The sequence below is a fragment of the Sylvia atricapilla genome, chromosome 27 (assembly GCF_009819655.1).
Source record: "Sylvia atricapilla isolate bSylAtr1 chromosome 27, bSylAtr1.pri, whole genome shotgun sequence".
Taxonomy (NCBI): Eukaryota; Metazoa; Chordata; class Aves; order Passeriformes; family Sylviidae; genus Sylvia; species Sylvia atricapilla.
This window is the reverse complement of record NC_089166.1, coordinates 622910-644780: the sequence shown is the minus strand read 5'-3', so window position 1 is coordinate 644780 and position 21871 is coordinate 622910. Positions and strand designations below refer to the sequence as shown.

The following is a 21871-nucleotide window of genomic DNA, read 5'->3' as shown; positions in this document are numbered from 1 at the left end:
GCACAAGAGACACGACCGCAAACACCGCGGGGAGCCAGGGCCACAGGACGGGCGGGGGAAGGTGGGTTTTTTTTTTTTTTTTGTGTTTTTCTCCTCTTTTTAATAGAAAAAAAAAATATTTTCCTCTTTTTTTTTCTGGTTTTCCTTTCGATTTCTGCCTTTTTTTTTTTTTTTTTTTGTCCTTTTTTTTTTTTTTTTTTTCTTTCGGTGTGTTTTGGATTTTTTTTTTTTTTTTTTTTTTTTTTTTTTTTTACTGTGATTTTTTTTGTGTGTGTGTGGTTTTTTTTCGTCTTTTCCGGGTGTTCCTGGGTTTTTTCCTGACGATCCGGGCGGGTCAGAGCGTGGGCTCGGCCTCCATCGGCTCCTCCGCCGGCCTGGCCACGGGAGGGACAAGTGTCTGTCACAGCCCCGGGACACGCCCGGAGCCCTGCGAGTGACACGTGTCGCCGCCAGTGTCACCCGTGTCCCCTCCGTGCCACATCCGGCTCCATTCCCCACCCTGTGTCACCCTCAGTGTCACACCTGGTGTCACACCCGGCTCCATTCCCATCCCCGTGTCACCCCGGTGTCCCTCCAGTGTCACCCCCGACTCCATTCACCCCCGCCGTGTCACCCGTGTCCCCCCCGTGCCACAGCCGGGTCTGTGCACAGCCGCCGTGTCACCTCAGTGTCACCCCCGTGTCTCCCTCAGTGTCACACCCGGCTCCATTCCCCACCCTGTGTCACCCCGGTGTCCCCCCAGTGTCACCCCCGGCTCCATTCCCCCTCCCCGTGTCACCCCGGTGTCTCCCCAGTGTCACACCGGGCTCCCCTTGTCCCCTTAGTGCCACACCCGGTGTCACCCCCGGCTCCATTCCCCACCCTGTGTCTCCCCAGTGTCACACCGGGCTCCCCGTGTCCCCTAGTGCCACACCCGGTGTCACCCCCGGCTAGATTCCCATCCCTGTGTCCCCTCAGTGTCACACCCCACTCCATTCACAGCCCCCGTGTCCCCTCAGTGTCCCCTCAGTGTCACACCTGGTGTCACACTCGGCTCCATTCCCATCCCCGTGTCACCCCGGTGTCACCCCAGTGTCACACCGGGCTCCCCTTGTCCCCTTAGTGCCACACCCGGTGTCACCCCCGGCTCGATTCCCATCCCTGTGTCCCCTCAGTGTCACACCCCACTCCATTCACAGCCCCCGTGTCCCCTCAGTGTCCCCTCAGTGTCACACCTGGTGTCACACCCGGCTCCATTCCCATCCCCGTGTCCCCTGAGTGTCCCCCCAGTGTCACCCCCGGCTCCATTCACCCCCGCCGTGTCCCCTCCGTGCCACACCCGGTGTCACCCCGCCGTGTCCCCGTGTCCCCGCCGTGCCGTACCTGGCCCGGGGCTCTGTCCCTCCCTGCTCGGCGCCCACGGACAGCAGGGCCATGGCTGTCACCGTCTCGTTCTCCTCGGTGTCGCCGCGCTGCGCCTCCAGCAGGGACCGACCCACGGCCGCGGCCGAGCGCCGGACACAGCTCCAGTGGCGGCCTGCGGGGACAGCGACGGGGACACGGCTGGGACAGAGCCGCCGGGGCCCCCCGGGACCCCCCCAGTGTCCCCCCGGGACCCCCCAGTGCCCGGTGTCCCCCCGGGACCCCTCGGGATCCCCCCAGTGTCCACTGTCCCCCGGGACCCCCCCAGTGTCCGCTGTTCCCCCGGGACCCCCCGAGTGTCCCCCCGGGACCCCCCAGTGTCCAGTGTCCCCCCGGGACCCCCCGGGACCCCCCCAGTGCCCGGTGTCCCCCCGGGACCCCCCAGTGTCCAGTGTCCCCCCGGGACCCCCCCAGTGCCCGGTGTCCCCCCGGGACCCCCCCAGTGCCCGCTGTCCCCCAGGACCCCCCAGTGTCCCCCAGGGACCCCCCATTGTCCGCTGTCCCCCCGGCGCCGCTCTCACTCTGGATCTCGATGACCTTCTCCAGCGTGGCCACCGCGTTCACGTTGGGCTTCTGCTGCAGCACGGCCGGGTCCAGGGGCTCCAGCTGCGGGGACACCCCGTGAGCCCCCCGAAACTGCCACCAGCACCCCGAAACTGCCACCAGCACCCTGAAACTGCCACCAGCACCCCCAAAACTGCCATCAGCACCCCCAAAACTGCCATCAGCACCCCCAAAACTGCCACCCCACAGGCAGAGCAGGGATGGGACCAGAGCCCCCACCAACCAAGCAGGGGAAACTGAGGCACGAGCCGGGGTGCGCAGCGCTGGGGTACAGCCCTGGGGGGGCTCGGGGGGTCCCCCGTACCTCGAGGCCCAGCAGGGCGGTGACACAGGCCTCGGAGGCGTCGCAGATGGCCGTCAGGTCGTGTCCCCCCTCCAGCGCCAGCACCACGCGGCCGCCCGCCAGCATCATCAGCTGCTTCGTCAGGTGCCCAAAGCCTGGGGAGGGGCACCGGGGGCGGGGTGAGGGGTGGCCGGGCTGGGGTCCCCACCCCGGGACGCCCCCGGACCCCACTCACACTTGGCGGTGACGGAGTAGCCACCCAGAGGGGACAGGTGGCCCTCGACGGCGTCGAAGCCGGCGGAGACCAGCACCAGGTCCGGGGAGAACTCGGTGGCAATGGGCATCACCACGGTCCTGGGGGGCAGCAGCGGCGGCTCGGGACCCCCCCTCAGGGCTGGGGGAGCCCCCCGGGAGGGAAGGGACACCCCCAGGGCTGGGGGAGCCCCCGGGACACAGGGAGCCCCCCGGGAGGGCAGGGACACCCCCAGGACACAGGGACACCCCCGGGAGGGCAGGGACACCCCCGGGACATGGGGAGCCCCCCGGGAGGGCAGGGACACCCCCAGGATATGGGGAGCCCCCCGGGAGGGCAGGGACACCCCCAGGGCTGGGGGAGCCCCCCGGGAGGGCAGGGACACCCCCAGGATATGGGGAGACCCCAGGGAGCAGGGACCCCCCCCCCCCCCAAAAGGTGTGCAGGGACCCTGCCAGGATCCAGGGGACCCCCTGAGGCAGGGACCCCTCCTCAGGACACAGAGACCCTCCCTCAGGATACAGGGACCCCTCCTCAGGACACGGGGACCCTCCTCAGGATACGGGGACCCCTCCTCAGGACACGGGGACACCCCCCCAGGCCACTGTGCCCCCTCCCCAGGTGCAGCCCCCACCTGAAGGCTGTCAGGTACTCCACGTCCCCGATCGGGGGGTCCACGCCGCCCGTCCAGGCGATGTTGATGTTGTAGCCCACGCCCAGCCCGCTGCCCACCTGGGTGACCACAGCCACAGGTGACCCCCCTGTGGCACAGCCAGGCCCGGGGGGGGGACACGGGGACCCCCCAAATCCCCCCAGGTACCTCCTCGGGGGCGCCGCTGCCCGGGAAGAAGTTCCCGTCGTCGTAGCGGTGCAGGGAGATGTAGAGCACGTGGGGGTCGCTGTAAAAGGCCTGCTGGGTGCCATTCCCGTGGTGGATGTCCTGGGGGGACACCTGGGCGTCAGGGACCCCCCCAAAGCCACCCGCCGGGTCCCCAAAGCCCGCGGGGTCCCCCCTGTCCCCCCTCACCCAGTCCACGATGAGGATCCTGCCCACGCTGAGCCGCTGCTGCAGCAGCTTGGCCGAGATGGCCACCGAGTTGAAGAAGCAGAAGCCCCTGGGGACAAGGGACACGGGCCATCAGTGCTGGGGGTGGCCCTGGGCGGGGGGTCCCGGCCCTGTCCCCGTACTCACATGGCCGTGGACTCCTCGGCGTGGTGGCCTGGGGGGCGGATGACAGCGAAGCCATTCTGGGGGACAGAGAGGGACACAGAGGGACACTGGTGTGACACAGAGACACGTGTGGCACTGGGACACAACTGGGACAGAGCATGGGACACAGAGGGACACGGGTGTGACACAGAGACACGTGTGGCACTGGGACACAACTGGGACAGAGGGACAGCCATGGGACACAGAGGGACACTGGTGTGACACAGAGATACGTGTGGCACTGGGACACAACTGGATCAGAGGGACAGGCATAGGACAGAGAGGGACATTAGTGGGACACAGAGGGATGTGTGTGTGACACAGAGACACGTGTGGCACTGGGACACAACTGGGACAGAGGGACAGCCATGGGACAGAGAGGGACATCAGTGGGACACAGAGGGATGTGTGTGTGACACAGAGACACGTGTGGCACTGGGACACAACTGGGACAGAGGGACAGCCATGGGACAGAGAGGGACATCAGTGGGACACAGGGATATGTGTGTGACACAGAGACACGTGTGGCACTGGGACACAGTGATGCACAAGGGACAGGGAGAGACCCGTGCAGGGAGGCAGGGTGACAGTGACACGCTCACCTTGACCTCCCCTGCGGCCACCTTGAAGGCCAGCTCGAGCAGGCAGCCCACGGCCGTGCGCACCGCGCTGGATGAGTGCAGCTCGTTCCACACCGTGTCACTGTCCACCTGCGGGGACACCGGGGCTCAGCGGGGCACGGCCAGGGGACAGCCCAGGGGACACCCCAGGGGACAGCCCAGGGGACAGCCCAGCCCGGGCCCCCAGACTCACCCCAATGCCCCCACACGGCAACACCGCGTACGTCTTCGGCGTGATGGGACCTGTGGGGACAAAGGGACATGGGCATCCTGTGGGATATGGGGACCTCCGAGTGCCCCAAAGGACTGGGAACCCCAGGGGACACGGGGATCCCATGGGACAAGGATTGGGATTGGGAACCCCAGGGGACACGGGGATCCCGTGGGACAAGGATTGGGATTGGGAACCCCAGGGGACACGGGGATCCCATGGGACAAGGATTGGGATTGGGAACCCCAGGGGACACGGGGATCCCATGGGACAAGGATTGGGATTGGGAACCCCAGGGGACACGGGGATCCCATGGGACAAGGATTGGGATTGGGAACCCCAGGGGACACGGGGATCCCATGGGACAAGGATTGGGATTGGGAACCCCAGGGGACACGGGGATCCCGTGGGACAAGGATTGGGATTGGGAACGCCAGGGGACAAGGAGCCCACGGGTCAGGGGGAACCCCAGGCACCCCGAGGGATGAGGAAACCCCAGGGGACAGAAACCCCCCAGGACCCCTGAACACCCCAGGGACTGGGACATCCCATGGGACACGGACTCGAGAACAGCCAAGGGGACGTGGCCCCGCAGGGAACAGAGGGATCACAAGGAACGGGGCACCACGGTGACCCCAGCTCCAAGGAGGGGGGCTCCCAGGCAGGTGGGGACCCCCCAGCACCCACCCAGCAGCTTTTTGCTGTCCAGTTTCTGGCGGTTCAGGGGGCTGGTGCCGTAGAGCAGCGCGTGGTGCTCCGAGTGCACCGTCTGGATCTCCTCCAGCGTCGCCTTCCTGCCCCGGATCCGCTGCGGAACGGGGGCACAGGCTGAGCTCCCCCGGGCTCCCCAAAGCACCCCGAGCCCCCCCGGGCCGTGGGGAGCCCCTCCTCACCTCACACTTGCCCAGCAGCCCCGTCTCCTGCAGCCGGGACCAGATGCTCTGGATGCGCCCGGCGTGCTCGGGGTGGATGGTGGTGTTCCCGCAGGTGCACTGGTGCTTCAGCATGAACGTGTCGTACACCACGCCTGGGCACAGCACAGCTGGCACAGCTGGCACCCCCCGGGACACCCCCCCGGGGCAGGGGCAGCCCCACAGACACGGGGATCCCGGAGAAAATGGGGAGCCCGGGCAGCCCCAGGGGGTGAGAAGCCCAGGGGACAAAGGGGAGCCACGGGGTGGGGGACCCCAGGACACCCCAGGGGATGGGGAACCCCAGGGACAGGGGGTCCTGTGGCATTTAGGGACCCCAGGACACTCCAGGGATGGGGAACCCAGGGGACAGAGGGATCCTGGGGCATTTAGGGACCCCAGGGGACAGGGGGATCCTGTGGCATTTAGGGGTGCCAGGACACCCCAAGGGATGGGGAAACCATCGGGACAGAGGGATCCTATGGCATTTAGGGACCTCTGGGGACAGGGGCATCCTGTGGCATTTAGGGACCCCTGGACACCCCAAGGGATGGGGAACCCAGGGGACAGGGGATCTTGGGGCATTTAGGGACCCCAGGGGACAGGGGGATCCTGTGGCATTTCGGGACCCCAGGACACCCCAAGGGATGGGGAACCCCAGGGAAGAAGGCAATCCTATGGAAGAGGAACACCCACAACCCCACCAGGGGCTGGAACACCCTGAGGGGGGTCACAGCCCTCCCTGGCATTTCCCATGGGACAGGAGCCCCCCGGTGTCACCCCGAGGGACACGGAACCCCAGGGGACAGTCCCCCCCGTGCCCCCCCGGTGTCCCCAGGGCCGTACCTGTGGTGAAGAGGTGCTTGGGGGGCGCCTCGGGGGGTTTGACGCTGGCGGGGGACGATTGTGTGCGGGCGAGGGCGGGGTGGGGCAGGGCCAGGACCCCCATGGGGGCGGCGGGGAACAGCGTCAGCGGCGCCTCGGGGTACACCTGGGGACAGGCAGGGGATGAGTCACGGCAGGGGACACGGGGATGAGGGGGGGGTCACGGCACGGGGGCGGCGGGGACAGGGGGACAGAGGGGGGGGATGAGTCACCGACCCTTCCGAGTCATCGCTGCGGCAGCCGAGGTCCCCAAAACTGGGGGAGGGGACACACGGCACGGCTGGGAGGAGAGCAGGGGGCAAGGGGTGCTCATGATGGAGTCTGGAGGGGTCTGGGGGCGTTTTGGGCCCCCCCCCGAAGTCTCACCTGCTTGTAGGTGACCCCCAGCTCGGTGACATCGGGGTCCCCGGTGGCCTCGGCCTCGTCCCCGCTGTCACCCGGCTCCTGGCAGCCCTCGGGGTCCTGCGGCTGCTCCGGGGGGTCCCCGGCCTCTGGGGACACGAGGGTGACGGGGGCGCCTCTCTCACCCGGGGGGGGCGATTGCTGCTCCGTCAGCTCCTCCTCTGTCTCCTCGGGGTGGGTGGGGGGCTGCCGTGCCAGCTCGCCCCCCTTGGGGAGCAGCTGGGGGGCACGGCGCTTAAGTGACCCCCCAGAGCCCGTGTCTGCCCCACAGCCCCACCCCGCGCCCCACAGTCACCCCGCAGCCACCCAGTTCCCACCCCACAGCCCAGTCACCCCACAGCCACCCAGTTCTCACCCCACACCTACCCCACAGCCACCCAGTTCCCACCCCACACCTACCCCACAGCCACCCAGTTCCCACCCCACACCTACCCCACAGCCACCCCACACACCTTTGTCCCGTCCTTGCCCAGTTTCCCCACCCTCTGCCTCAGTTTCCCTGCCCTCTGCCTCAGTTTCCCCTGCTTGCACTGCCCCTCCCTGCTGAATTTTGGGGCTCAGCGGTGCCCCACTGACCGCAGCCCCTCCAGCGCCCCACAACCACCCCACACCCCCTCACCCCACACCCCACACCCCATACCCCACACCCCACACCCCACAGCCCACCCCCAGCCCACCTTGCCCAGCTGCTGCTTGTCGAGGAAGTGGTGCTGCAGGGGGCCGTGGGGCAGCGCCTGGGGGCTCTGGGGCAGGGGGGACGACTGCGTGCGGCTCAGGGGCCGGTGCCGCGGCAGCTTGCTCCCGGCGCGGGGACACGGCCCGCGCTCCCCCGTCACCAGCGGGGACTGCCCGTGCAGCGGCACTGCGGGACACGGCGTCAGCCCGGAGCCCCCAGACCCCCGGGACCCCGGAGAGGATCGGGGGACTCCGGGGGGCAGGAACCGGGGAAAGGCGGGAAGGATTGGGGGAAAGCGGGGTAGGACTGGGGGGAACTGGAAAAGGGTGGGGAGGAAAGAGGGGAAGGAGAGAGGGGGGAACTGGGGGGAAACTGGGGAGAAACTGGGGGAGGACTGGGGGGAAACTGGGGGGAAACTGGGGGAGGACTGGGGGGAGAAACCGAGGCAAAGTGGGGGAGTATTGGGGGAAACTGGGGGGAAACTGGGGAAGGACTGGAGGATGACTGCAGGGAAAACCGAGGCAAAGTGGGGGAGTGTTGAGGGGAAACTGGGGGAGTGTTGGGGAAACTGGGAGAGGACTGGGCGGAAACTGAGGCAAACTGGGGGAGTATTGGGGAAACTGGGGGGAAACTGGGAGAGGACTGAGAGGTAAACCGAGGCGAAATGGGGGAGTGTTGGAGGGAATGGGCCAGAAGCTGGGGGGAACACTGGGGGACGGACTGCAGGAACCCTGAGGCAACCTGTGGAGTGAGTGTTGGGGGGAAACTGAGGTAAGCGATGGGAGTGTTTGGGAAAACTGGGAGAGGACTGGGGGAAAACCGAGGCGAAATGGAGGAGTATTGGGGGAAACTGGGGGAGAACTGGGGGAAACTGGGAGAGAACTGCAGGGAAAACTGAGGCAAAGTGGGGGAGTGTTGGGGGGAGCTGGGCGCAGGCCGGGGGTCCCGGGGGGCTCACCAGCAATCAGGGTGCTCTGCTGCCGCGCCTGCTCCAGCAGCAGCACGTGCTGCAGCAGTGACGGGGACCCGGCCGGAGTGTCCCCGTCCAGGGCCACCCCCAGCAGACAGCCCGGGATGGACGACGTGCTCAGGAACTTCCCGGTGAGGGCGGCCCCGGGGCGCAGCGGGGACACCCCCGGGGACACCCCCGGCCGCTCGCCCTCCGCCTGTGGGGACAGCTTGGGGGACACCTGCGGGGACAGCGGTGGCACTGCGGGTGCCCGCATGGCCCCAGGGGTGCCAGGTCCCCGGGACACCCCTGTGGGGTCCCCACATTCCTGCTATAGGGTGACACGCCACCCCACACTGTACCCCCATAACCCCCCCCGTGGGGTTTCATGTCCCAGTGCCACCCGCCACGGTGTCCCCAGGGAGTCCTCATGTCCCCTCCCTGGAATTCCAGATCCCTGTGGGGTTCCCATGTCCCCGCCACGGGGTGCCAAGTCCCAGTGCCACCCACCACGGTGTCCCCGTGCCCCCCACTCACGGGGAGGTGGGCGCTGGTGACGGTGACAGTGGCCTGCAGCCCCAGGGACAGGTTGGGCAGCGATGGGGACGTGTAGAGGCTGAGCTGGGCCCCGTCCAGCGCCAGGGCGTGGGGCTGGGGCAGGAGCTGCTGTGGCACCACACGGCAAACGTGTCACCAACACACGTGTGGGGACACGATGCCACCGACACCGAGAGCCCCCCGCAGACAGGCGTGTCCCTGTCCCTGTCCCCAGCAGGGCCGTACCTCGCTGTGGATGTTGGGGACAGAGGCGGCCAGCCCGTTGTGGGCACCGTGGGAGCTGTTGGGGGAGCTGGGCCCCGACCCGGGGGCGCTGCTGCACACCGATGACACTGCGGGACACAGGGTGTGACACTTGGGGACACTGCACCGTGTCACACACAGTGTGTCACACACTGACACTGCACCATATCACACACAGTGTGTCACACACTGACACTGCACAGTGTCACACAGTGTGTCACACTGACACCCCACCCTGCACACACACGTGTCACCTGTGTCACACCAGCCCCAGCAGCCGCGAGAGGCCGCGGGGGCACTGGGGAAGCCCGTGGTGACTTGGGGACACCAAGACAGTCCCCGCCATGACCCCCTCCCCGTCCCCCCGTGTCCCCCGTGTCCCCACGCACCGGTGATCTCGACGTGGCGCTTGCGGAAGGCGCTGAGCACGGAGCCGTCGCGGCGCCGCAGCAGGGGACTGCTCCTGCGCTCCGCCACCTTCTGCTTCAGCCGCGACCGCACCTTCAGGTTGGGCTCCGAGGCTGGGGACCCCCAAAGCGTCACCCCAGAGTGTCACCCCAAGAGGTGGCACCCCAAGAGGTGGCACCCCAAAGGGGTCAGGTCACCCCAAAGGGGTCACTGTCACCCCAAAGGGGGCACCCCAAGAGGTGGCACCCCAAAGGGGTCACCGTCACCCCCCGGGTGTGGCACCCACCGGTTTTGCGCAGCGGGAAGTCGTCCCGGCCGTCGTAGGTGCCGAGGAGGGGGAGTTTGTAGGACGGGGGGGTCCCCGGGCTGCCGGTCTGGGGGGGGGAACTCTGGTCCAACGAGGTGTGGTGAGCCCTGGTGGGGGGGCGAAGGGGGGCAGAGACCCCGCTAGGACACCGGGGTCACCCCCACGGTGCCCCGAGGGCGGTTCCCGTGGGGCTCGGGGACACCTACCAACATTTGGGGTGCTGGGGGAGGGAATGGTTGGGGGCGCCGGGGCCCGGCTCCTTCGTCTTGCTGAGCAGGAATTCCTGGAGCTTCAGCTTCACCTCCGTGCTGGCGATGGCGCCTGGGGGCACGGGGCGGTCAGGGGGTCACCACAGCCCCACAGAACCCCCCCAGCGCTTTGTCCCCCACTCCCCACGGCCCCACATCCCACCCCGGATCCCCCGGCTCACTGTCCCGGCCCCGGTCCTTGGGGCGCAGGTTCTGCAGCTGCTCCAGGCGCTGCTGCTGCTGCTCCAGCTCCTGCCGCTCCCGCTGCCGCTGCTGCTCCAGCTCCTGCTGCCGCCGGGCGGCCAGAGCCTCCTGCTGCTGCTGTGGGGCGGGGGGCACGGCCATGGGACCCCCGGGCACGGCCCTGACCCTCCCCATCCTCCTCCTCCTCCTCGCCCGGCTCCCGCGGTGACAGCCCCGGCCCCGGGGACACGGTGGCGGTGGCAGCTCAGGTGTCCCCCCAAGAGCTCCGTCCCCCCCATCAGTGACACCCCGCGGCTCCAGCAGTGTCCCCAGTATCCCACCCCATGGCTCCAGCCCCCTTCAACGCCTCCAGCACCCCCATAATTGCTCCCCCACAGCTCCAGCACCCCAAAGACCCCCCAAAGGTGACACCCCCCAGACGGGTGACACCCCACAGCTCCATCATCGCCCAAGGGTGACACCCCACAGCTCCATCACCCCAAACACCCCCCAAAACTCCATCCCCCCCAGACTGGTGACACCCCACAGCTCCAGCACCCCAAACACCCCCCAAAACTCCATTCCCCCCGGACTGGTGACACCCTACAGCTCCAGCATCCCCAATATCCCCCCAAAACTCCATCCCCCCAGACTGGTGACACCCCACAGCTCCATCATTGCCCAAGGGTGACACCTCACAGCTCCAGCATCCCCAATATCCCCCCAAAACTCCATCCCCCCAGACTGGTGACACCCCACAGCTCCAGCATCCCCCATGGGTGACACTGCACAGCTCCATCATCGCCCAAGGGTGACACCCCACAGCTCCAGCACCCCAAACATCCCCCCAAAACTCCAAACCCCCCTCAAACTCCATCACCCCCACCTCCCTCCCCCGGCCCCGGCCGTGCCCCCACCCACCTTGAGGTGCTTCTGGAGCTGGACCTGGTGCTGGCGGGTGAGATGCTCGTGCTGCTTCTGGAACTCGGCGAAGAGCAGCTGCTTCTGGAGCTGCTGCTGCTGCTTCAGGGCCACCAGCTCCCGCTGCAGCTGCTGCTCCCGCGCCGCCGCCAGCCCCGCGTCCACCGCCGCCTCCGGCCCCGGCGCCTCCGGCCCCTCCGGACACGCTGGGGCGGGGGAAAAGGGATGGACACGTCCCGGGAATGACGGACGGGGCTGGGAGGTGTTCAAGGGGCGGTTTTGGGGTGGTCCAGGGATGACGGGGGGGAGCTGAGAGTGGTTTCGGGGTGTCCCACGGGGGAAGGGGGGGCTCATTTCAGGGGCGCTTTGGGGGTCTCCCAAGGGTGGGGGGGAGTCGGGGGCAGTTTGGGGGTGGCTGGGTGCAGCTCAGGGGCTGCTGCGGGGGTGTCTAGGACGCCCCCGGGGGTCTCCCCGCCAGCCCCAGCCCCCCCGGATCAATCCCCACCTCAGTTAACCCCCCAAAAAAATATAACGGGGGGATCCCCACCCGATCCAAACCTGCAGCACACACTGCACAAGCCACAGTGCTGCGGGGGGGCAACGGCGACACGACCCCCCCAGAGCATCCCCCAGGCAGCACGGGGGGCACAGAGCCCCCTCCCCCGCCACGGGCAGGGCACGCAGGAGCGGGGGGTCTGTCCCCACGCAAACAGGAAGGCGTGGGCGGGGGGCACGCGGTGCATGTTAATGAGCCCCCCAGCGCCCCCCCCACCTGGCGCGGCAGGGCACTGACGTGTCCCCGCGCCGACCCACGGACGTCACCGTGCGCGCAGGTGGGGCACCCCCGCCCCCCCCGGCTCCCACAGAGACCCCCAAGGACAGCCGGACCCCCCCCGGCTCCCACAGAGCCCCCCAAGGACAGCGGGACCCCCCCCGGCTCCCACAGAGCCCCCCAAGGACAGCGGGACCCCCCAAGGACAGCCGGACCCCCCCCCCAGCATCACACAGCCCCCCAAGAGAAGCAGCACCCCCACACCCCGACCCCTCCTCCATACACAAGAGCCCCCCCAGTTCAGCCCCGGGGGGATTTGGGGGTCCTGCAGCCCCCCAAAGCTGCCAGCCCCACCCACTGCGGGTGCAGCATGGGTAGGGGGGCAGCACTGGGGGGGTGGGGGGCAAAAAGAGCCCCCCGAGGTGCCACCGCGGCACTTGGGGGTCACTGGTGGCTTCGGGAGGGCTCTGGGGCCACCAGCCTCAGTGAGGGACAGGGAGGTTTAACCCCTCCCTGCCCAGGGCCCCCCAACAGAGAGGTCCCCGTGGGCACAGTGGGGGTGTCCCGTGGAATGGGGACACGGGAGGGGCTACGGGCGGCAGCACCCCCAGGGCTGGAGCACCTGCCCTTGCACACCTGTCCTTACACACAAGTCCTTGCACACCGGTCCTTGCACACCTGCCCTTGCACACCTGGCCCTGCACAGCTGTCCTTGCACACCTGGCCCTGCACACCTGGCCCTGCACACCTGCCCCTGCACACCTGGCCTTGCACACCTGGCCCTGCACACCAGTCCTTGCACACCCATTTGTGCAAGGGGGGGCTCTCCCTCTCACACACCTGAGCACACCTCGCGTTCAGCAGCTCCCCTCCTCGCACAGCCCCGCACACCGCTGGGGGATGTCCCCAGGTTTGGGGCGGTGTCACCGGGTTTTGGGGGCGCGGGGGGGCGGCCCCCACTCACCTGGGGCAGGCAGGGCAGCGTGCAGCGGGACCCGGGGCAGGAGCTCCAGCGGGGGCTCACGGCCGGACCCCCCCTCTGCAGAGAGACACCCCCTGAACGGGCTGGGAGCTGCGGGGGCACCCCCAAACCCAACCTCGGCTCCCCCAAATCCCCCCACCCCGGGCAGGTGAGGGTGGGGAGATGCCACAGAGCATCCCTGGATTTTGGGGTGGGGGGGAGCAAAGGCAGCCCCCCCCGTTCCAGGCAGGGCTGAAGGGCCCCCCTCAATCCAGGCTATTCTCTCTGGCGCCTGGAAATAGCCGCGCACGGGAGGAGCCGGCTATAAATAGGGAATTGTGCCGGGAGGGGATGTGCGCTGTCCCTTCCCCAGCCCCGAACTGCCCCGGGGGCTGGGGGGCACGGGCCGCGCCGCCTGCGGGAGGCTGTGGGGGCGCTGGGATCCCCAGGACCCCCCTGACCCCCATCCCACCCCCCACATCCCCCTAATTGCCCGGGACGTTAATCCGCATCAGCGCCGCCGGGAATAAACGCCGGGATGTGCCCGGGGGGGATTAGCCCCCGCTCGGGGAAACGCAGGCAGACGACCCCCCCCAAACCCCCCCAAAACGGCCCGAGCAGACCAGGAGGGGCTGGGGGCGGGCACAGATGCCACCTCAGCACATTTCCCGCCGGATCAGTGTCCCCAAGTGGCTCTGCGGGGACAAGCCCGGGGGGGGGGTGACAAAGTGCCGAGGTGTTGGACCCCCCCCTTTTGGGGACGGGGACCTCCCGGTGGTTACGGGGACCCCCCCCCGACCCCGCTCGTGTGTAACCCCCCCCCTCCCGCCGGCACCGCCACGTTTATTTACCACGCGTTAATCCCAAGCCAAGACTTTTAATAGCCGGGATATTTCTGGGACACCCCCCGCCCCCCCCGCTGCCCCCCCCGGGGTGCTTTGGGCCTTGACGTCAGCCCGGCTATTTCTGGTGCTGCCAGCGGCCAGGAGGCCGCGGGAATGGGCCCCGCTGCCTCCCGGACCCCCTCCCGGCCGTGGGACCCCCACCCAACTCCCAGAGTCCCCCTCCCGCCTCCCCTGGCAGGGGGGAAGGGGGACCTGGCCCCCGGTGTCCCCTCCAGAGGTGGCGGCACATCTGGGGGACGGGCACACAGCGGGGACCCCCAGGAACTCCTGGAGGGAAGGAGGGGAGCGAGGGGGCTGCGCCCCGGGGTGGGGCCGGCACCCACGGGACCCCCCGGTTCTGGGGTGAGGCCGGGAAAAGGAGCCCCGAGGGTCACAGAGCCCCCCGGGGGGGATTGGGGACCGCGGAGCTCAGCGGTGGCCTCTGCCACATCCCCGATGGCCCCGGCCCGGCTGAGACCCGCCCAACTCATCGCAGCACGGCCGGGGGGTCCCCAAAACCGCCCCGGGACACAGCCAGAGCCGGGAGGGGACCCCAAGGAAAGCGTCCCGGGGACGGCAGAGGCGGCCGGGCCGTGTCCCCGCGCCGCCGTGTCCCCGTGTCCCCCGTGCCACCGCGCCGCGTGCCAGCCCCGTGCCAGGCACGGCCGGGCGACGCTCCAGCCCTGCGGCCGCTCCAAAAATACCGGCGGGCGGCCCGGGGGGGTTTGGGGGACACACACCCCCGTCCCCAACCCGGCGGCGAGTCCCCGCAGCGGGACACGGGGCGCTGCCACCGCCCCGGGCCTCAGTTTCCCCCGCGGAGGCCGCGGGTGTCGGCGCTGCCGCGTGTCCCCTCGGGGGGGACAGGAGCGCGTCCAGATGTCGCCGGAGTTCCCAGCGGGATAATTACAGGGCGGCTCTGCCCGGGAGCCAGCGGGAGCCGGCGCAGCGCGGCCACGGCCCTCGCGGTCACCACGGCTGTCCCCACGCGTGGCACCGCGGGGACCGCGGGGACCCGCCCCCGGTGGCATAAAGAGCCACGTGTGAGCCGTGCCACGGCGGTGACAGGAGCCGTGCCTCAGTTTCCCCTCAGGGCGGGAGGACGCCGGGCACCGGGAACACCGGGGAGGGATAACGGGAGCTGGCACGGCCCCGGTGCCCCCCGGTGCCCGGGCACGGATGTCCCCGGCTGGGCGGAACGCTGCTGTGGCCCCCCAGAACCCCAAAACCTGGTGGCTGCCACACTGGGGGGCTCCCCAGCGGGGACAGGGGACACGGCCGAGCGCCGGGGGGACACGGCAGTGCCCGCGGCGGGCAGAGGGGCAGGTTCCCGGTGGGGCGCAGCCCCCAGCCGGGGTCTCACCTGGGTCGCTCTGGGGGTCCATGGTGGCCCGGGGGGGCTCGCAGAGGCGCGTGTCCGTCAGCGCCGGCCGGGGCACCGGGGCTGTGCCCGCGCCGCCCGGGAGCCCTGCGGGACCAAGCGCCGGTCAGCACCCGGGACCCCCCAAAACCGCCCGCAGCACCCAGCGCGGGGGTCGGGGGCCGCACTGAGCCCCCCGGAACACCCACCCGGGGCAGGAGGCAGCCCCGCTCCCCTCCGCTGTCCCCCCGGGATAGGGGGCCTGGGGGCACCCCCAGAATGGAGCTGGGGGGTCGGCAGCGGTACCAAAGGCTCTGCAGGAAAAGGGGGGGACCCGCAGAGGGGGAGCCCGGGGGAACAGCAGGGAAGGACCCCCGGCCGTGCCACCCCACAGGGACACGGATGGGATCCCCTGTGAGGACACGGGTGGAGGGGGGACACACGCTGACCCCCCCATCGCGAGGTCCCCGGTGCTGTAACCCCCCCGAAGGGAGACACCGCCCCGAGCTGCGGGTCTGGGGGTGTCACCCCCCATGGCCACGCGGCGGGCCGGAGCCCACGGGGGGGACACGCCGGTGGCGCTGCCGGCAGCGCGGAGCCCGGTGCAGCGGGGCCCCCCCGGCCCCCCCCGCGCTGCGGAGCCGCCGCCGTGCTGGCGCACGGGCCCCCCGACACTGCGGGAACCCCGAGACTGCCGAGCCCCCCGAGGGCACGGGGACCCCCCCAGCACAGCCCATGGCACCGGGAGCCCGACCCGCACCGATCCCCCCGAGCCGCGCCGGCACCGCTCACTGCAGGGCCCCGCCGAACCGCGCCGGGACCCCCCGGCCGCAGCGGGACCCCCGAAATTACAGGGGCCCCCCCGAACTGCACAGGGCCCCTCCGGACTGCAGGGCCCCCCCATTGCACGGGCTGTCCCTCGTGGAGCCGCAGCGGGACCCCGGAATGCGCAGGACCCCCCATCCCGCACCGGGGTCCCCTCTTGCGGCCCCCGCACCGGATGGCAGCGGGACCCCCAGTGCGGCCCCCCCGACCCGCCCCGGGCCCCCCGAGCCCCTCCCAAAGCACACGGGGATGCCCATTGCAGCCCCCCGGCAGCTGCAGCGGCCCCACTGCAGCCCCCGACCCGCACAGGGGTCCCCCCGTGCAGCCCCCCCAAATCCGCACACACGGGTCCTCCACGGCGGGACCCCCCGGCTCCGCACGGCGCCAAGCCCCTCGCCCCGCGCCCCCCGACCGCACAGCGGCCCCGCACTCAGCCCCCCCGCCGCTGCACGGAGCCCCCCGCCCCAAACCGCAGCGGACCCCCGCGATGGCAGCCCCCCCGCCGCTGCACGGAGCGCCCCCCCGCAGCCGCACGGGGCACCGGACCCCGGGGGGCTCCCCCCCGCCGCGGTGCCGTGTCCCCCCCGTGTCCCCCCGTGTCCCCCCGTGTCCCCCCCGTGTCCCCCCGTGTCCCCCGTACCTGGGGTCCCCCCGGTGCCGCCCGGCGCGCGCCCCGCCGCCCCCCCGCCTCCTCCTCCATCTTCGCCGCGCGGCCCCGCCCGCCCCGACAACAACATTCGGTGACGTCACTCGCGGTCACGTGACGGCGCCCGGCGCTAAAAATAGCCCCGCGCGCGGCCCCCTCCCCTAAAGGGGCGTGGCGTAACGGGGGGCGGGGCCTAGCCCGGCCTTAAAGGGGGCGCGGGCCCGAGAAACCGTGTCAGTGTGCGACGGCGGCTGGGTGTGCAAGGGCACGCGTGTGTGAATGAGTGTGCGACAGCGCACAAATGTCAGTGTGCGATGGCACACGTGCTGCAGGCTGCTGCGCTGCCGCACACACGCGTGTGCAGCCCCAGGAGCTGTGAGGTGCCCCAGGTGTGCAGCCCCAGGAGCTCGGTGTGCAGCCACCCTTGCACACATGTGCATGAACATACCCGTGTGAACACGCGTGTGCGGCAGGCCAGGCGGGGACAGCTGCGCAGGGCACACGCGTGCTCTGTGCCCATGTGCAGCTGCGCATCCGCCTGTCACACACGCGGGGCACGGGACACACACAGACACGCGTGTGCAGGACACAGACACACACACGCGTGTGCCAGGAACACACAGACACACAGACGTACGCGTCTACAAAACGCACATGGTCAGAGGCGTGTGCAGGACACACACGCAAACACACGCGTGTGTCCTTGCCGGTGACAGCACCTGCTCGTGCCCTTCCACACACGCGCGTGTGGGTGTCGCAGGCCCGGAGCGAGGGGGGTCACTCCGCCCGTACCGCGGGGGCGTGCGGGGATGAATCACGCCGGGCCGGGGCCGCGCTGAGTCACCGGCGGCGCCGCGGGGCCCGGCCGGGTGACGCGGGGCACACGCGTGTGCACATGTGACACGCGCGGGGAAAGGGGGTATGTGGCCCTTTAAGGGGCGCGGCCGCGCTCCTGCCCGCCGCCAGGGGGCGCCACCGCCGCGGGGGAACTTCCGCCGCTTCCCCGGGGCCGCGGGTTCGAGTCCCGGGGCCGCGGGTTCGAGTCCCGGCCCCGCCGCTTCCGCCTCCGGGGCCGGGCCGGGGTCGCGCTGCTGCCATGGTAACGGGGCCGGGGGCACGGAGGAGGTTTTGGGGTCCCCTGGGAGGGGTCTGGGGTCCCCACAGCGGGGCCGCAAAGGGCTCTCTGAGCCCTCACGGGGCGGGGGCGGATCCGAGCTCCCCCGGCGCGGTGTGAGGCCCTGTCGGCGCCCGCGGTGACACCGACCGTCCCACGGCGGAGACCGCCGGGACCACCGAGGGCCCCCCGGCTTGTTGTGTGCCTCCCAGTCCCATTCTTCCCCCTTTTCCCACAGTCCTGCCACTTCCAGAAGCTTTTTGGGACGGACGGGGAGCTGGAGGACGAGGTGAGGGACCCCCAATGACCTGGGGACCCCCCAGAGGTGCGCTGCGCCCAGGCTGGACACCCGTGGGCGAGTTCTGGGGAGCGCACGGAGCCCTTCGCATTCCCGGTGTTCTGTTTTCCCGCAGGATTTCCTCTCCGCTGTGGAAGATGCTGAGAACCAGTTTGTGATACGCGGGCATTCCTCGCCCGGCGTGGGCCCGGGTCCTCCCAGTAACCCCCATCCCAGTAATCCCCATCCCAGTACACTCTATCCCAGTAACCCCCATCCCAGTAACCCCCATCACAGTACACCCCATCCCAATAACCCCCATCCCAGTAACCCACATCCCAGTACACCCCATCCCAACAACCCCCATCCCAGTACACCCCATCCCAATACACCCCATCCCAGTAACTCCCATCCCAATAACCCCCATCCCAGTACACCCCATCCCAGTAACCCCCATCCCAGTAACCCCCACCCCAGTAAGCCCCCCACCCTCCGGCCCCTGGCCAGGCAGGACGAGTGTCCCGCAGGGGTCTGGGGGCGGGCAGCAGCGGCCCGGGATGAGCTGGACGCTGCCCTTTTGCTGGCTGCCTGCAGGGAGCTGGAGGGTCCCGAGGAGCCGGCGGGGGCCGGCGCCGTCCCGGTGCCCCCCGGCCACCACCAGAAGCTGCCACGGCAGTGCCTGGGGAAGGAGAACGCTCAGGAGTGTGGGGAGATCCCCAAAAAGCTCAGGGTGGGCCCCGGGGGGCCGCAGGACAGGCAGGGCCCCCTCCCCAGTCCCAAACTGGTGCTGCGGCCCAGCGCAGCCGGTGCCTGTGCCCCCAGAGCCCCCCCTTCCATGGGACAGCCGGGGGGCTCCGGAGGGTCCCTCCCTGCTCCGGGGGCTCCCTGCCTGAGGCCGGCCCAAGCAGGGAGCAGCTCCTCGGTGCCCTGGACCCCCCCGGCACAGAGCTGCCCCCGGCAGCCCCCCAGAGCCCCCTCGGGCCCCCCCAGAGCCCCCTCGGGCCCCCCCAGAGCCCCCTCGGGCCCCCCCGGCTCCGTGGAGCCTCCGCGGCCTCCCCTCCGGCAGCCCCCCGGCTTCCCGAATCCCCCCGTGGCTCCCAACGCTCCCGGCCCCCCGAACGCCCCCGTGGTCACCAACCACCTGGTGCAGCTGGTGACAGCGGCCAGCAAAGCCCCCGGGGGACCCCCCCGAGCCCCCCGGCACAGGGAGAGCCGGCGCTTCCCGGGGCCCGCCGGGATCCTGCCCCAGCAGGTGGGTGACGGGGACAGCGATGGGGAGTGGGGACACCTGAGGGTGGGCTTGGGTGGGGACAGCGTGGGAACGGGGTAAGGATGTGAGAGGGATGGGGATGGAGTGGGGATAGGGTGGGAATGGGATGGGCTGGGATGGGGTGGGAATGGGATGGGCTGTGGGCTGGGATGGGGTGGGAACGGGATGGGCTGGGATAGGGTGGGAATGGGAATGGGAATGGAATGGGATGGGGTGGGTGGGAATGGGAATGGGATGGGCTGGGATGGGGTGGGTGGGAATGGGAATGGGATGGGATGGGCTGGGATGGGGTGGGAATGGGAATGGGATGGGCTGGGATGGGGTGGGAACGGGATGTGGGCTGGGATGGGGTGGGAACGGGATGGGCTGGGATAGGGTGGGATGGGAGCAGCTGCTGAAGTGAGGCAGATCCCTGGACAGCTGTCCCTCTCCCACCAGCACTCTGGGAAGCTGCTGGAGGAGATCCTGGTGTCTGCTCCCCAGTCCCCAGCTCACGGGGCTGTGGCAAAGCCGCGGGCTCAGGTAACTCCCCCTGTCACCCCCTGCTCCAGCAGATCCCGGTGGGAGTCCCACCAGCCCTCTGGGGGCTCCCAGAGCGGGGTGCTGGGCTTGGGGGGAGCCCCTGGGGCCCTGTGACCGTGATCTCCCTGACCCCAGGCACTGCCCAGCTCCCCGCTGCCCACGGAGGAGGATTTCGGGAAGGGGCCCTGGCTGACCATGAAGAGGGAGCTGGGGCTGGATGAGAGGGACCCCAGCTGCTTCCTCCACACCTACAGCGTGGTCATGGTGCTCCGCAAGGTGAGGGCGGCCCAGGACTGGGCTCCCTGCTTTCCCTCGCCCCTCAGAGCTGCTCTGAGGCCTGGGAGCCTGTGGGGAGGGGGCTGAGCTGAGCACAGATATCCACACCCCCGTGGGTGACGAGGGTTGTGGGATCCTGGAATATCCCACGTGGGAAGGGACCCACGAGGATGACGGGGTTCAGCTCCCGGCCCTGCCCAGGGTGATCCCCAAATCCTCATTGTGCAGGCAGCCCTGAAGCAGCTCCCAAAGAACAAGGTGCCCAGCATGGCCGTGATGATCAAGACCCTGAGCAGGAGCAGCGCCGGCGCTGGCGCCGTGTTCCGGGACCCCACAGGTGAGGGGGGCGGCTCCTGTGCCCCAGTGGGGCTCCGGCAGGTCGCTCTGGGGCTCACAGATCCCATCCTGGTTCCAGGGGAGATGCAGGGCACGGTGCACAGGCTGCTGCTGGAGCAGAGGCAGAGCGAGCTCCGGGCCGGCTCCGTGCTGCTCCTGAGGCAGGTGAGGAGGGCTGGGGGCTGCTTATCCCACTGGCAGGGGGGTCTCACCCCAGGGGGATGCACTGTGGGTCCAGCACATCCCCTGTCCCATGCCCAACCCCGTTACACCCTGGGACTGTGAATGGAAATACTGGGATGAGAGGAACTAGTGTGTTCATACAATACATCCCCGTGCCCATTCCATGGCACCCCAGAATTCCAAGTGTAAACACAAGAAAAGGATCTCCCACGGTTTTGCACCTCGGATTTTTCTCAACTATTCCTAGGATTTCACCCTTTGCCCTACAATTTCCATAAAAGGGGAGCTGTAACTCGGGGGGTTTTGTCCAGGAGCTGGCTCTGCCCCTTCTGTGCCCTCTCTGCAGGTCGGGGTCTTCTCCCCCTCCCACCGAAACCACTACCTCAACGTGACCCCCAACAACCTGCTCCGCATCTTCCCGCCCGAGCCCGAGGGCTGCTCCCCCCGGCAGGTGAGGGGGACCCTGCTGGGACCCCCAAGGGGGTCTGGGCTGCTGGGACCCCCGAGGGGAAGGGGGAGGGATGGATAAACCCCCCAGTAACTCATCCCCGCTGGGTTTGGCAGGTCCCTGCCCAGGCCGAGCTGATCCCGGATCCCCCCGTGCAGCCCCCCCAGGATGTCCCTGTTCCTGAGGGCTGGGGACAGCCGAGGACAAGTGGACACAGCGCAGAGCAGCATCCTGGGGGCTTGTCCCTGTGCCCTCCGAGCTCTGATCCCAGCTGGGAAGAGCCGGTGGGAGCTGATGGATGTGACATGGGTGAGTCAGACGCACTCTGGGAGGGGAGGAAAAGCTCCCTGTCCTGTGGAAAACAGGGCCCCGTTCCCAAGCTGAACGGTTCCATGGTCCCACACGCACCCAAAGTCACGGATCCCATCCTGCTGTGCCTGCAGATGACCTGGACGGGCTCCTGGGAGAGCTGCCCGAGGATTTCTTCTCACCCCCAGCTCAGGCTGACTGCGGCTGAGCCCGGCAGCTGCTGCTGAGGGTGACAGTGCCCAGAGCAGGTGACACACCTGCCACCCACCTGCTTCTCTCTGTGTGTATCTGTGGTGTTTGTTGTGGAGCTGAGGAGACCCGGAGGGGACGTGGCATCTGCACTGTCCCCACTGCTCCGGGCACACCAGCCCCTCTCGTTCCCAGACCTGCATTAAAGGGCTGTTTGTTTCTGCATCACCTGTGTCCTCATGTGTCACCCCTCTGTCCCTGCCCGG

At 69.3% G+C, this 21871-nt stretch overlaps 2 protein-coding genes across 5 annotated transcripts; one reads left to right on the top strand and one right to left on the bottom strand.

The window, feature by feature from the left end:
- Nucleotides 1-212: 212 nt before the first annotated feature.
- Nucleotides 213-16775, bottom strand: HDAC5 (histone deacetylase 5). Of its 3 annotated transcripts, none has more exons than XM_066336753.1 (27): nucleotides 16676-16775; nucleotides 15214-15318; nucleotides 12970-13044; nucleotides 11234-11439; nucleotides 10312-10450; nucleotides 10088-10202; nucleotides 9861-9988; nucleotides 9556-9687; nucleotides 9149-9255; nucleotides 8876-9031; nucleotides 8375-8606; nucleotides 7418-7602; nucleotides 6705-6959; nucleotides 6300-6444; nucleotides 5436-5569; nucleotides 5230-5350; nucleotides 4525-4574; nucleotides 4314-4421; nucleotides 3694-3749; nucleotides 3529-3616; nucleotides 3322-3441; nucleotides 3136-3233; nucleotides 2484-2602; nucleotides 2270-2403; nucleotides 1923-2007; nucleotides 1363-1516; nucleotides 213-374 (listed from the first exon to the last, which is right to left on the bottom strand). In XM_066336753.1, exons 1-27 carry the CDS (start codon nucleotides 16770-16772, stop codon nucleotides 335-337), a joined length of 3384 nt encoding a protein of 1127 aa, XP_066192850.1. In that variant the 5' UTR covers nucleotides 16773-16775; the 3' UTR covers nucleotides 213-334. The 3 variants fall into 3 exon arrangements, with proteins under 3 accessions (XP_066192850.1, XP_066192851.1, XP_066192852.1); XM_066336754.1 differs by having other exon boundaries at nucleotides 8903-9031; XM_066336755.1 differs by having other exon boundaries at nucleotides 8903-9028.
- A 150-nt stretch (nucleotides 16776-16925) lies between these two features.
- On the top strand, nucleotides 16926-21830 carry HROB (homologous recombination factor with OB-fold). Of its 2 annotated transcripts, none has more exons than XM_066336988.1 (10): nucleotides 16926-16984; nucleotides 18034-18084; nucleotides 18209-19324; nucleotides 19781-19864; nucleotides 20000-20140; nucleotides 20369-20477; nucleotides 20556-20641; nucleotides 21006-21110; nucleotides 21224-21416; nucleotides 21551-21830. In XM_066336988.1, the coding sequence occupies exons 1-10, from the start codon at nucleotides 16961-16963 to the stop codon at nucleotides 21622-21624; spliced, it is 1983 nt and encodes a 660-aa protein (XP_066193085.1). In that variant the 5' UTR covers nucleotides 16926-16960; the 3' UTR covers nucleotides 21625-21830. The 2 variants fall into 2 exon arrangements, with proteins under 2 accessions (XP_066193085.1, XP_066193086.1); XM_066336989.1 differs by lacking the exon at nucleotides 16926-16984 and adding an exon at nucleotides 17711-17780.
- The last annotated feature ends 41 nt before the right edge of the window (nucleotides 21831-21871 follow it).